Below are 14,350 nucleotides of genomic sequence, written 5' to 3'. Positions count from 1 at the left end.
CACCATTTTGCATGTAGTTCATTGTAAACTGCAGTATTGATCTAAAACGGCTAAGAAATATACCGTATTTTCCGGAGTATAAGTCGCACTGGAGTATGAAATGCGGTTGCAAGTGTGAAAATAACAAATAATATCACATATAAGTCGCTCCGGAGTATAAGTATATAAGTATAAGTATAAATATAAGTCGCACCTCGGCCAAAACTATGAAAAAAGGTCCGTAAAATACAGTATACGGATTATTATCATCAGTGTCACAACAGGATCCTCAGTCATATCAAATGAAGCTATACTGAAATGATCAGTGCGTGTCGCGTGACGATGTGTGCATTTTAAAAACACAGAGGAGCCTCCCTGGTCTCAACCGATGACAGAGAAATGTGCTAAAATGTTCCAAAATAATTACACACCCTGGAACACTGACTCCGAGCACACATCCGAGTACAAACACAGACATTGGGGGAAAAAGCCGAGTCATTGTAAACTGTTTGAAAAGCAAGTCCACAAATCTGCGTCCGTGCGGAGCGAGCGCCTGTAAACAGCAGAAGACGCAGCGCCGGCCCAGCGGTGCGTGCAGCGCCATTTCTCACAAGACAGACGGCTGATTTTAATACGCTGTTCCGTTTAATTGAACTGTTTGTTTTCATAGATTCAGTAAGTGTTTTACAAATGCCAAGGGGCCCGGGCCCTTCCAGGTTTACTCCGAACAACTGCACTTTCTACCACACGCGTACATAATAATACTATAATACTATATTACTATAATACTATAATACTATAATAATACTACAGGCAGAGGAAAGGGAACGCTGCACTTTCCACCACACGCGTACATAATACTATAATACTATAATACTATAATAATACTATAATACTATAATAATACTATAATACTATAATACTATAATACTATAATACTATAATACTATAATAATACTACAGGCAGAGGAAAGGGAACACTGCACTTTCCACCACACGCGTACATAATACTATAATACTATAATAATACTATAATACTATACTAATACTATAATACTATAATAATACTATAATACTATAATAATACTATAATACTATAATAATACTATAATACTATAATAATACTATAATACTATAATAATACTATAATACTATATTACTATAATACTATAATACTATAATAATACTATAATACTATAATAATACTACAGGCAGAGGAAAGGGAACGCTGCACTTTCCACCACACGCGTACATAATACTATAATACTATAATACTATATTACTATAATATTATAATACTATAATAATACTACAGGCCGAGAAGGAGAGTCTAAGGACAGAGGACCCTGGGACATCGTCCCTCGCCACCACAGACATTGTCTGACTCCATCGCCACCACAGACATTGTTGATTCATTTCTGCCTGTGGCCCTCAGAGGCAACTGTTGTTGTGATTTTGGGCCTTACAAAAATAAATTGATTTGATTTGATACAGGCAGAGGAAAGGGAACGCTGCACTTTCCAGACTGACAAAAGAATGGGGGAAACACCGGTGCAAAAGGTAAAGTCGTGTTGCATCATTTAGAAGAGGAAAAGTCAACTGGGCGTGCCAAACCACAATCATTTGAGGTGTTTCTTTTACTGGTGGCCTAGTGGTTAAACACACAACCTAAACAGCCGGACCAACATCACCTCTGGGGTTGGAGTCATGCATGTTCTCCCCGTGTTACTGTGGGTTCTCTCTTGGTTCTCTTGGTTCTCCAGCTTCCACAGAACCAAGAGAGAAACCTGCCCAAAGCCACTGGGACAGGCTCCAGTCACCCCGCGACCCCACCCGCGACCCCACCCGTGACCCCACCCGCGACCCCACCCGTGACCCCACCCGCGACCCCCGACGGGAACAAGCGGGAGAAAAGGAATTAAAAGAACATTTCTAACATCCTAATAATTACTTGTGATGAGTTTATAAGCGCTTTTCACAACGTTCAGAGGCCAGAGGGGGTTTCGCTTCCTGTTTCCCGAAGAATAAAAAGCTCTGTAATTAGCTGCGGACAGCACACAGATGGACTCATTTTGACCCTAAGAGCTGATTTTACTAGATTTGCTGGATCGATCCTTGTCTTCTTTAGGTATGTGAGATGTCATGGCTTCTTTCCAACTCTGCGGAATCTGAGCTCTTTTAAGTGTCCAGTCAAAAGTCTTTAAAACCAGAAGAGTTTCTTTACACTTTATACCACGCTGAGATTGCACACTGCACCTCCAAAACATTGATTTCAACACCTAACGTTTGTACTTTGTTCTTCGGTCATGACGGGTCGATTGGAAGCAGCTGGAAAGATTAAAAAAACGATTGTATTTGAACTTGCTCTGTTAAAATGACACTATTCTGTCTGTCTCTTTAAACGTTGCTCTTTCAGCTCGTTGTCTTCAGAGTTTCAAAGTGATTTGTAAAATATTGATCCACTCTCACGTTTCTAATTTCCTGTGGCACTTGAGAAAGTTTGACCAACAAATCCTACATTATTCCTGCCTTTGTTTCTTTTTGGCCGAGGCGATGGCAACAATTGTACCTCTTGAATCTGCTTTAGCAGCGTCCCAAGTGTTTTCAGCAGAGGAAATGTCACAGGTATGATATTAGTTTTGCAAACGTATAATCAAATTGGAACGATACAGAGAAGATGAACATGGCCCTGTGCAAGGACGACACGCACGTTTGCTAAAGTATAATGTCTGTCCTGGGTTTTATACAATATCGCCAACGTATGGTGGATTTATCCTGGGCTATTTTAAATGCAAAGTGTCATCTGTCTGTAATTGTCGTCACCCCATATATATATATTGATATTTGAGGAGGCACTACTGCGTTGTTATTCTCTTTTTTCATTATTTCAGGGATTTTCCACAGAAAATAGAGCTCGGAGTACTCATTTTTTAAACAAGTCACTGGTATGTTCTTTGGCAAGTTTTACTATTCTCACCCAAGGCCTAATAATTCAGAACATGATGTATTTTATTTAAAGCCACATCCCCCACACACGCTGCTGGAGATGGGAGAACGTCTGAAATGTAAAGGGCCTCGACACGGCGCCCGTCCTTATGTGGCGGGTGGTGTTTCCTCACGTTGCTCTTCACGGTGCTCTTCACCTCGTTCCGGTACACGGCGGCCATCGCAGAGCGGAGGAGATTGAACAATCTATTTCAGTGAGGATACATCAGTGTCGGAGCACAAGCACACACAGAGACACACACACACACACACACACACACACACAGACACACACACACACAGAGACACACACAGAGACACACACACACACAGAGACACACACAGAGACACACACACACACACACAGACACACACACACACAGAGACACACACAGAGACACACACACACACACAGAGACACACACACACACACACACAGAGACACACACACACACACACACACAGAGACACACACACACACACACACACACAGAGACACACACACACACAGACACAGACACACACACACACACACAGAGAGACACACACACACACACACACACAGACACACACAGAGAGACACACACACATACACACACACACAGACACACATACACAGACACACACTTGGTCACACACCGAGACACTAGTTTTGATGGAAACTCTGCTCTGCTTGTATTTTCTTATCCTCAAATGTGGAATACAAAGTTTGTTTTGGGGTCTCAAAGTTGAAAAAAATAAATAAGGGGGAAAAAAAATTGATTTGTTTGTGCAGTACAAACTGACGGGTTGGACTACACAATTCGCTGAAACGTACTGGACGTGGTTGTATTTAAGATTTTTACCACTATTTTTCACCAGTTTGACAGTCTTGATGAAGTTTATCATTTCACTTCCTGGTTGAACATGAGTGACTTTGCCTTTCAGTCGTGCTCGGAGCGTGTATGTTTTCTCTGGAATACCTTTCACACTCAGAATTCCTAAACGGAAACTCAGCAAGTTTGAGGAAGTTTGTACCTCATTAACTCTGAAGTCATTTTCTGCTGATACATGTTTTTTATGTTTTCAAATACATGTTTTCAATATAAGGCCACAGTTATTTTAGTACTTGGTTTACGGATCCGCCGCACTTAGATTATTGATTTTAATAACGTACCGCCGACAATGCAAAATAGCATTAAATGAAATATAAAAAGCGGTATTAAGTCAAAAGATAAGAGCGCGTGAAGCAATTTTTCGTCAAAATCCTGCGGGAGTCTGTGTAACGGAACACGCTAAATCTACTGTTACACGCTCCTGCGTGCCGAAACTGAACTGAACGCCAGACTTACAGTATATTCTTTTCAAAGTATTTTAAGCACAAGAACGACAGTGATTCATTAAAAGCAAAATGGATGTTGTGTGTCACTAAGTGGATCAGCCGTTTGCTCTCTCGCAATGTAACACCGTTGTCTAATTTGCACGTTTTATTTTGTCATTGAATCCACAATTGCGTCAATAGATTTACATGGGACACAACGATCAGCCCTTAAAGTTGCACCTACACATCAGACTTTACAATTTTGGACTGAAACAATTTTGACGGATCACATTTAATTATCTGTTTACGCCAATTAACTCCCAAAAATGTGGTGAAATTTGTATTTTCAGAAAGTTTACTCAATACTAAAATGAAGCAGGAAATTCAAAGCCTGCATTTTTTACATATAAACATGACTTGATGATGATGCAAAACATTACTTTCTTGGCTTGAATTTAAGAAAAGTGCAGAAGAAGTTTAAAAATTGATATCTCTAAATTTAATAGTTTAAATTTGCCTGTCTCTATGGATTATTTGTAAGTGGGAAAGTTGCTAACTCAGTATTTTTGTAAATGTATTTATTAAAATGCGTGTGATTCTTGTACTGGTTGAGCAGTTCATAGTTAAATAATTTTTTATACATTACAGGAATTTTTTTGAAATTTTTGACATTTTTCGAACTGAAACTGGATTGAGACTTTGAACGTCACAATCACAAAAATTGTCCGAAGAGAAAAGGACATAACGGCTTCTAAGCGGCTCAGCCTTTGTGCGCCGCTTTCCATTTCCATCTTATAATGCTTCCATACAGCGCCGCAGATTGGTGACAACAAAACCATCATAAGTCCAATTTGAAGCTAAACGCGCAAGTACGAGGCGCGTGATGAAGGACGCACGCCGATCGGAGCCGTGTGATTTCCCCCGTGGTCCAGGCCGGGCCGTTTCTGTTTCTCGCGGCTTTTATTGAAGAAAACGTCAAAAATGGCCGGTCGAGATGAGGGAGAAATGTCTGAGCCGGACAAAAGCTCACGTACGACAGGTCGAGCTCCGTGCAGACGTTTCCAAACACAATATAACACGATACGTTAAGGTTGAAATAAATGTAACCTTCCTTTAAACTACTATTGAACACCACATTGCTATTTGATCATGTACATGTTTACTAAGTATGTGCATAGGAGAGTTAAAAGCAGGTACCGTTTTTCCGGACTATAAGTCACACCGGAGTATCAGTCGCCCAAAAATGCATAATAGAGAAGAAAAAACATATGTAAATCTCACTGGAGTATAAATCGCATTTTTTTGTGGGAAATGTATTTGATCAAATCTGCACTTCCTCTACCTCTGGAGTTTGTGGAGTTGTTTAGAAGTGACACAGAGGAAGAAGAATTCAGTGGATTTAGTGATTTGGGGTAAAACTGATGCTTTGGTAAACTTGTTAGCATGTTCTTTATGCTATAGTTATCTGAATAACTGTTCATATGTTACGTTAACATACCAGACACTTACCACAGTTCTGTCTGTGCCTCATGTAGCTGAAGGTGTTAGCGTTAGCATACGTCATGTAGCTGAAGGTGTTAGCGTTAGCATAGGACATGTAGCTGAAGGTGTTAGCGTTAGCATACGTACACCTATTCACCATGTTCTCTCATCTGTTATTATTTTAAACTGCATTTCAAGATGAAACGTCTGTTCTTGGTCCTGGATTTGATCAACTAAATCTCCCCGAAAAATGCGACTTATACTCCAGTGCGACTTATATATGTCTTTTTTCTTCTCTATTATGCATTTTTGGGCTGGTTCAACTTACGGAAATATGGTAATGCCATTTGTCCCTCCACAGCTGCCATCACACGGTCGAGTCGCTCGCTGAACATTTGGGGAACACAAGTGTCTCATTCAAACCCCGCTTTGTGATTGGTGGGTTTTAATTGGCCGAGGTCAGAGGTGAAGTGGGTGTATCGGGCCAATCACAACGAGCCCGCGGCGACTTGGCGGAGACGCAGCTCATTTCAGACGGCAGATGGGGACCTGCCCTGGACGCTCATCAATCTTTCTGTGATTTCACAAACACAAAATGGATCGGACTGAACAACTCATGGTCCTTTATTATTATTTAATTCTCTTTTTATTGGTGTTTTCTATGGGTATTTCATTTAAATGGTCCGAAAAAATGGTGCTCAAAACGGCAAAACAGCCTTATGACTGAAACCTATGAATAAATTACATAGTATTTTCCATCTCCATGACACATTGCCAATGGGTTTAAGAGTGATGAAGAAATGAGGACCGTTGCCATAGTAATTAACATATTAAAAGAGAATAGTCAATATTTTGAAATTCCTCAACATGTTGCCAATAACAGAAAGCATAAACAGGTCAATAGAAACCAGTCATTTCACCATCGACATGAGGAGATCGGTCCAGGAGAATGACACGGTAGAAACAAGTTTTGGTCACAGTTTTTTAAAAATCGAGAGGTTTCGACTTCCAGCCTAAAGCGATTTTCAATGTGAGGGAAATTGTTTAAGCATCTCAAAAAGGCACTCTCCTGAGCTGAAATTGGTCCTTGGCTGGTTTGATTTCTGCCAAGGTCTGATGAGGCTGTTGTAGATTGATGGGCGGTTGTGACTCAGACTCTATGTCTATTTAAAGAAGGGATTTTATTTTTCGCCACAAAAATGCCTCCTGCACTCCTCTTTCAAACCATCTCTTCACCCTGTTCATCTTTTTTTTTTAAATCTCTACTTTCAGCCAATTTGATTTGGAGAGAGGATAAACGCTGCTGCTCAACCCATTTCCATCTGATTGAAAATGGCTTTCGGATGGAAGTCGAAACGTCTTGATTTCCAAAAACAGTGTCCGGATGACTCTCTTTTCGAGCCTTTTCTTCCACGGAATACTCCTGGACCAATGAGAGATTACATCACCATAATGAATAATAAATCAATGTTGTCATTTCACAATTTTGGCCCCGAAATGTTGTTGCCTTTTTGCTGTTGTTGCGCAGCTTCGACAGAGATAGAACTTACCAGATCATATGTGAGCACAAACTTGTGGAAATTCGAATCTATGAAAATACAAACTACTATGACTACTTCTAAGTATCACTACGACTACTACATACAACTAAAGTCTCATTACCGTAAGTCACAGTTCAATGAGTTTCAAAGCGAAGTTACCGTCACTGCATTTAGACTTTAACAACTGTTTAACATCAAGGCTGTGTTCTGATAAACAGCCAGCAGAGGGCGCTCAAAGTCAGTTAGAGAATTGAACAAAACATAAAAAAACAAAGAACAACAAAATAAAACAGATGCTTCCGGCACATTTTAGATCACATTTGTTGGCAAAGATGAAAAAAACTGGTGAGAAAAGACTATATTCGTTTTGCAGCTTGTTCTAGTCACGTTTTAATAAGTCGAACGTCCACTACTGTCCCCAGTGGTCAGCGCAGGTACAGCTCAGTCTCGACAAGTTTTGAGAAGACCAAATGACGACAACGCAGAACATAAAGGAGCCTTGATAACTAAATAACTAAAGATGAGACTCATTAGCGCAAAGGGCCACGTGTTCATGAAGAGAATCAGAGAGGATAGCATATTTTCAAGTTCAACACAAAATAAACACAACAATTGTAACCTTTTACCACTACTTTTTGTCCCATATATTTGCTTATGTTTGTACCATTCTGGATGGCACAGCCCAGAGCCGCAGAGGCCGTGGTTTAAGAATGAAACAGCCCAGACATATTGGGCTATTGCGTTACTATTGGACACAAACTACTGGTTAAGATCGTGCGTGTGGGCTGTGTCCGGTTACCGTGGCAATGCAGTGCCGTCAAGCTTCTCACCAAAACCCAGAGAATGGCACAGATGGGTAAAATAAACCAATAAACTGTCTCAGAAGTCTCAAAAGTCATTAAACCTCCTGTAAGTGCATCCAAAACGAACCAACTACTACGAAAGATGCATCAGGAATTCAATGCAGGAGTATTTTAATTTGAGGAGAATTGATGTTGATTGATTGTTTGTTTCTATAGTGTATTTATAAAAGAGGGGCTGATGTGTAAAGGGGGTGGTTTGATTTTTACTGACAAGCTAAATCTAGTACTGAGCATCTTTTCTCTTGGAGATTAATGTCATCTCTGCATTGTCCACGTTTTAAATAGAAATAAACATCTCCAATCCACTTAGTATTTCAATCTAGACAATCTGACGTTTTCTGGCAAATTTGCTTGTTTTAATTAACGTTTTTCTTCAAATATGCATGCTTTTTTCTGGCAAATGAAAAAAATTGAAAAACATCAAATCTGATAATCTCACAATTTCTTCAAACTTTTTTTTTTACGTCAGATTAAAAATAAATAAAAAAATATTGTATTTGTTTTCCTTCATCTCCAGCACAAGTAGCTTTAATGTGCCTTCATACATTATAAACCAGTAGTAGTAGTAGTAGTAGCAGTAGTAGTAGCAGTAGTAGCAGTAGTAGTAGTAGCAGTAGTAGTAGTAGTAGCAGTAGTAGTAGCAGTAGTAGCAGTAGTAGTAGTAGCAGTAGTAGTAGTAGCAGTAGTAGTAGCAGTAGTAGTAGCAGTAGTAGCAGTAGTAGTAGTAGCAGTAGTAGTAGTAGTAGCAGTAGTAGTAGCAGTAGTAGCAGTAGTAGTAGTAGCAGTAGTAGTAGTAGCAGTAGTAGTAGCAGTAGTAGTAGCAGTAGTTCTCTGTGTTTTACACCATTAAGCAGTGCTAAAACCATAACTCAAAGATAATCGTGCGTGTAGCTACTGGTAAAAGAAGAGTCTGAACAGCTGAAAGGTCTCACCGTAGACGATGACGGTGGCGGTGGAGCTCTTGCGCTTGGCCACGATGTTCTTGGCCACGCAGGTGTAGTTGGCCGTGTCCGAGAGCCGCGCCTGTTTGATGATCAGGTTGTGGTCCACGGTGATGTAGAAGTTCCTGTCCTCCGCCGGGTCGATGATCTCGTTGTCCTTCAGCCATTCCACCTGCAACGACGCGAGGAGGGGTGAGCGGAGCGGCAAAATGTACATGTGCTGTGCCATATTTTCACTCTTTAAACGTTTATATTTTAGGTCAAATCTGAGCCAGTCGTCAGGGAAAACAGAATATTGAACTGCCAAGGCAACGAAGCGACCGTCACTGCAGAGAAACACCGAGGCCAACCGACTTTAGGAGTAATATTTAATGTGTTTTACGATTACAGCTCCGAGCTAAACGTTCTACGGAGACTGCAAGCTGCCATTGAAATGAAAACGTCAAACATTTACAGGACAAATGTAGCGTGGTCGGTGCTGTGTTTTTACTGTCAATCCTATTAACAAAACTTAAACTGGTTTAAATGTTTCATCTGATGCAATAAAATGGTTAGAATCATGCGTAACAAATCAAACTCAATGATTTCTAGTCCACTCCACTCCTTCTATCCACAGGTGTTCCTCAAGGTTCTATAATAGGTCCAGAGCTCTAACTAAAAAATCCATAGAGTCACTTTAATAACAGACAATGAAATACTGGATAGAAACCTCTCAGGAGATTATGATATGTGCTTCGTTTTACAGTATATATAATGGTCGTAATGTTTGATTTGTATATTCTTTTTGTTTGTTTGTCTGTTTTGTATCATCTTTAGCTGTTTTATTGTGAACATTCACCATCAGTCCAGGGAATACAGATGCTAACTCTGGGACATTCACAGAAATGTTCATGAACTTACACTGTCCCTGTTCAAAATAAACCAAATACAGCAGCTGCAATTGTTTCTATCTAAAAAATAAACGTCATGACACTTTCTTTGCAAACTCAATTTAGCTTAAATAACTCACAGACTAAGGCTACAATTGACACTTTAACATGTTTAAGCATTTCTGGCTATTTAAATTGAATTGATAAAAAGGCTGATTGACATATTTGGTAAATCACTGAAGTCATCTCACTATAAAATATGATTATCTCTCATACAATGGACACGTTACTATTTTGCATCCATTAAGTAGAGTAAACACCTAAATAAATTCTCAGGGCCAGTAAAAATCAGATAAACTATAATTATTAGATAACAAAGAACAGGCATTTTAAGATAAGATAAGATAAGATATTCCTTTATTGTCCCACATGGGGAAATTTCATTGATGCAACGCAGGTAGATACAGAGGTAGATCCAGAAGAACAGATCACTTATAGGAAGTCTGAAAAACACTCTCAGTAGAAGATCTCTTATAGACCATGTCAAACTTTGCGTTTTCCTTAGGATGTCCGCCGGGATAACGTGACGATCTCCGGCTAAGACGACGATTCTCCGCAGTTTCATGAGTTCTTCCTTTGTGTAAGTCCTTTCAATTTTTTTACATTTTCTCACATCAACCGCAACTGGCTATTTTCACATGCGAAACACAATCTGATTCCTGGCGTTATCAGACTATTAAAATGTCAAGTAAACAGCTCCAGCTCATGCCAATAATCCGATTTACTTCACTTCCTTCACACACACAAAAATGATGCAAAAAAAGGGACAAAACGACAGTGACAAAGACAGAATGAGATCGAAAATGTGAACGACTGAAAGACTTCGATGCACCTTTCCTTCTAAATACAACAGTTACTGTAAAAACCCCAAATTGGATATCTCTTGCGCATGTAAACACACCAAAAACCAGATCTAATTATTATTTATTCCGGCCTCGACACTATGTTTACATGTGTGCAGATTTATAATTATCATAACCGCCTTCTGGAACCTTCAAGAGCGTTTAAATGACACGCAAACTGCAAGAAAGAAGATTAAATTACTCTGATCACATTCTGCTGTTTACAAGTACAAATACTGTACAAACAAACACACACACACACACGCACACACACACACACACGCACACACACACACACACACACTACACAAACGCACTGATATGAACTGGTTTGTGCCCGTGTTTGTGATTGCAAATGCTACTGGTAATGTGTTACGAGAAAACTCATTAGACGAAACTTAATCAAGGTTTTTCCTCTCAAACTATGAAAAAGAATAATTGAACACAGCTGCAGGGAAGGTGAACAACAAATATTATATCCTTTTATTCTTTTCACTTTTACCTGACTAAACGCGCCATCGCACCAGACGTCGAGTTGAATCCGAAGCCTTTCATCACCGCTGATAATGTCATAAACGACTGACGAAAATGATTTCTGCCACGTTAAAAACATAACCAAGGATTAATATCGCCTTCCAGCCATTGTGGAAAAGCCTCAGAATTCATATTAAGTAAACTCATTACAGTAACGGCCAATATTTCCAGCCGAAACGTGGCCGAGCGCCTCATAACGGAGCCTATTCACCGGCAAATAAAGCCGTTTGAGGAGAAAACGCCAAAGATTAACGCAGAAATCCTTTTTTTTGTTACTTATGAATCCTCGTTCTGGACAGTTGTGTTTTACGAGCGTCGGACGTGTAACCCCGGGGCGTCGCCGTGGGGATCTGAAACGTGTCGCGGCGCTCTCGGGGGCAGCGTAGGACAGTGAAGGGGGGGGGGGGGGAGTGTTTACGAGGCTAATCACATTTCTGAGTGCGGTGTTTACGGCTCGGAGCCACAGTAAATCTGACTAGTTTCACTTTTTACGGGCGGCGCCGTAAATGTCCCATGTTTAATTCATCTCGTTTCATTTCGCTTTGGGATCGGGCGCCGGGGAGAGAGGACACGGCGGCGGGCGGCGGCGTCTCCACGTGCGCGTCTCATCCTAATCTGATGACCGGGAGTGATCGCGTTCAGATGCGAGTAATACGTACTTCATCAGATAAATGTTTTAATATTACGGAGCGGCACTTGTTGTCTGAATCCAGGTCTTTTTTATTATTAACATTTTTTGAAGCAAGTGTCTTTGAAATATTTATTATTATGAATTATTCAGCCTTTTGAACGACCAAGACGTGTTTGTATTTGCAGCATATTATGTTCTGTTCACACAAAACAGCCATAAGCGTGAATGCATGAAAAAGAAAAAGTGAAATACAATACAGGATCTGCTTTGTAGTGAAGGTAATAACACAGTTTAAGCACGACCGCGTTAGTAACAGTGTTATTACCATTTCCCCTGCTATAACGCGGCTACGGCTCTGTGTTTTATCTTAAACAGAACCGCTTTTATGGTCTTTTTGTTTCGTTTTGGGAGGTAAACCAGAATGAGACGAGGAATCGGCTTTAAAAGAGATGAGACCAATCGGCGGCAGCGTTAGGCCGGTGTAGAGACGTTCTTTGCCCAAAACACGCAAGGAAATTCACCCAAACGAGTGGATTTTGAGGATGTATGCTGCGACTCTTTGTGAAACAGACAATAACAGCCGGAATCGTGTGCGTTTGGAGTTTACAGATCGCTCAAAAGACATCAGAGTCAGACAGACGGCTCTGCGGAGGAGACAGGGTTAGTATTATGGCTGGTTCTGGGTGCGTTTGGTGAATTACAGGCTAAATAAGGCTGTTTTTTTACTTTGACAAGCATCTTTTTTATTCTTTTGTTGTAACTTAACAGTCACTTTAATCTCCCACTAAAGGCACTTGCATCTGTTGCATTGAAAGGGGGTGTGGCCTACATAAGGTCCGCCTTTGACATTTGGACAATCGTTTTTGTAGCGTGCAATATTTGATCTTTTTAGTTTGACGTTATAAATAAACTTCACAAAACCAACGTCAAGTTAAAGCGCAGAAACTCTCAAATCGAGTAAAAGATGAAAACTCCCACCTCATGACATCAGCAGGTTCAACAGGATGTTTGGAACTCTTGAGAAGAAGACGATTAAGGAAGAGGTTTACTTGAATTAAACGCAAATAACGAGCAAACAACGTGAATTATGGAACATCGTTGATCGTTAAAAGTTGCATAGAAATCTGTTCAACGTGAGCCCTTTAACATAGTCACGGCTATCTGATTACTCCGTTATCTGATTACTCTATATAACCATGTTTGAACGGCGTGCCAACAGTGATTTCCTCCTGCAGTTCTTTCCTTTTCGCCAGCACCTGACGCGTCTCGCACACGTGGCCCCGGGGCCGGAGCGCCAGATTCTCCATTTGAGCGCGGACACGAGCTGACCTTTCTCTTTCTATTACGACGTAAAGGTTACGGGCGGAAAAGACGGCGACCAAACGCCCACGGAGGAGCACAAAGGGACGGGCAGAGGTGTGTGCGGGGGCTCAAATGGAGCAAACACAACGGGCCCCGCGCAGTGACAACATACTTCAAGGATGGTTCAAGGGGATTCTCAAGTCATTCTCTGAGAAAAGAGAGAGGCAAAGCGGTAATGAAAACACTGTATTGTACTTTATGTGTAGCGTTTGTTTTGTGGCAGAGGTTTGGCTCCAATGTGTTGACAAAAATCTTGACCTGAAAATAAATGGTTTTGATCCTGTCGTCCCACTCAATTTTGGAACAATGTATTTAGGCCTCAGAACCCTTGCCGTGGACGTAATGGATGGATACCTCTGAAACATAGAGTACTTCTGGCCGCCGGGAAGAAGGCAATCGCAAAGAAATGGATGACACAAACTGCTCCGACAATTACGGACCGGACGGACGTGATAACTGACATAATAAACCGCTCAATTTGAAAATGGGTCATTTCAATAAACGATGGACAAAACGGGACTCGGCGCGCGCGCTTTTCTTTGGACGGCGCGTCTTAACTTGCTCATTTTATTCTTTACTTAACGTGAGAAAATCCGGAGACTTTTCCCTTTGCATGTGTTTGTTTGTTTTATGTCTGTTTTTGTTGTTCTATTTAAAAAAAAGAAGGTTAAAAATGAATTAAAATCAAAATGATCTCTCATAGGATTTGTAATTATTCTGTGCATCTGTCGCCAAGTTTGAGGAAACGTTTTTAGTCATTTATTTCAGAATATTCACCTCACTAAGGAAGTATTATTTTTATAGAGTTGCCGATTTCAATAACAAATTATGAGCAGGAAATCAGTGCATTGTTGACATGTTTGTGCACAATTTACCATTTTACACAAATCATTCTTCTTTCTATCATATTTTAGCTCAAGTGTCAATACAAAAAGGCAAAACGCAAATAAGAACCAGAAAA

At 40.4% G+C, this 14,350-nt stretch overlaps 1 protein-coding gene and 1 non-coding gene across 2 annotated transcripts in view; one reads left to right on the top strand and one right to left on the bottom strand.

The window, feature by feature from the left end:
* LOC140346823 (netrin receptor UNC5C-like) overlaps positions 1-14,350 on the bottom strand; it is a 237,606-nt gene that overhangs the window by 78,045 nt on the left and 145,211 nt on the right. Inside the window, exon 4 of the mRNA XM_072433028.1 lies at positions 9,083-9,263. Coding sequence (XP_072289129.1) covers positions 9,083-9,263 — 181 coding nt within the window. The remainder of the gene's footprint in view (positions 1-9,082; positions 9,264-14,350) is intronic.
* LOC140347643 (U6 spliceosomal RNA) lies at positions 2,612-2,712 on the top strand. The gene has a single exon (XR_011924392.1). It is a non-coding gene; the product is annotated as a U6 spliceosomal RNA (small nuclear RNA).

This window comes from Eucyclogobius newberryi, unplaced genomic scaffold (assembly GCF_026437365.1).
Source record: "Eucyclogobius newberryi isolate DKJ021-1_F unplaced genomic scaffold, fEucNew1.0.hap1 SCAF_6, whole genome shotgun sequence".
Taxonomy (NCBI): Eukaryota; Metazoa; Chordata; class Actinopteri; order Gobiiformes; family Gobiidae; genus Eucyclogobius; species Eucyclogobius newberryi.
The sequence above is the reverse complement of the archived record's forward strand: the minus strand, read 5'-3'. Positions and strand labels throughout refer to the sequence as shown.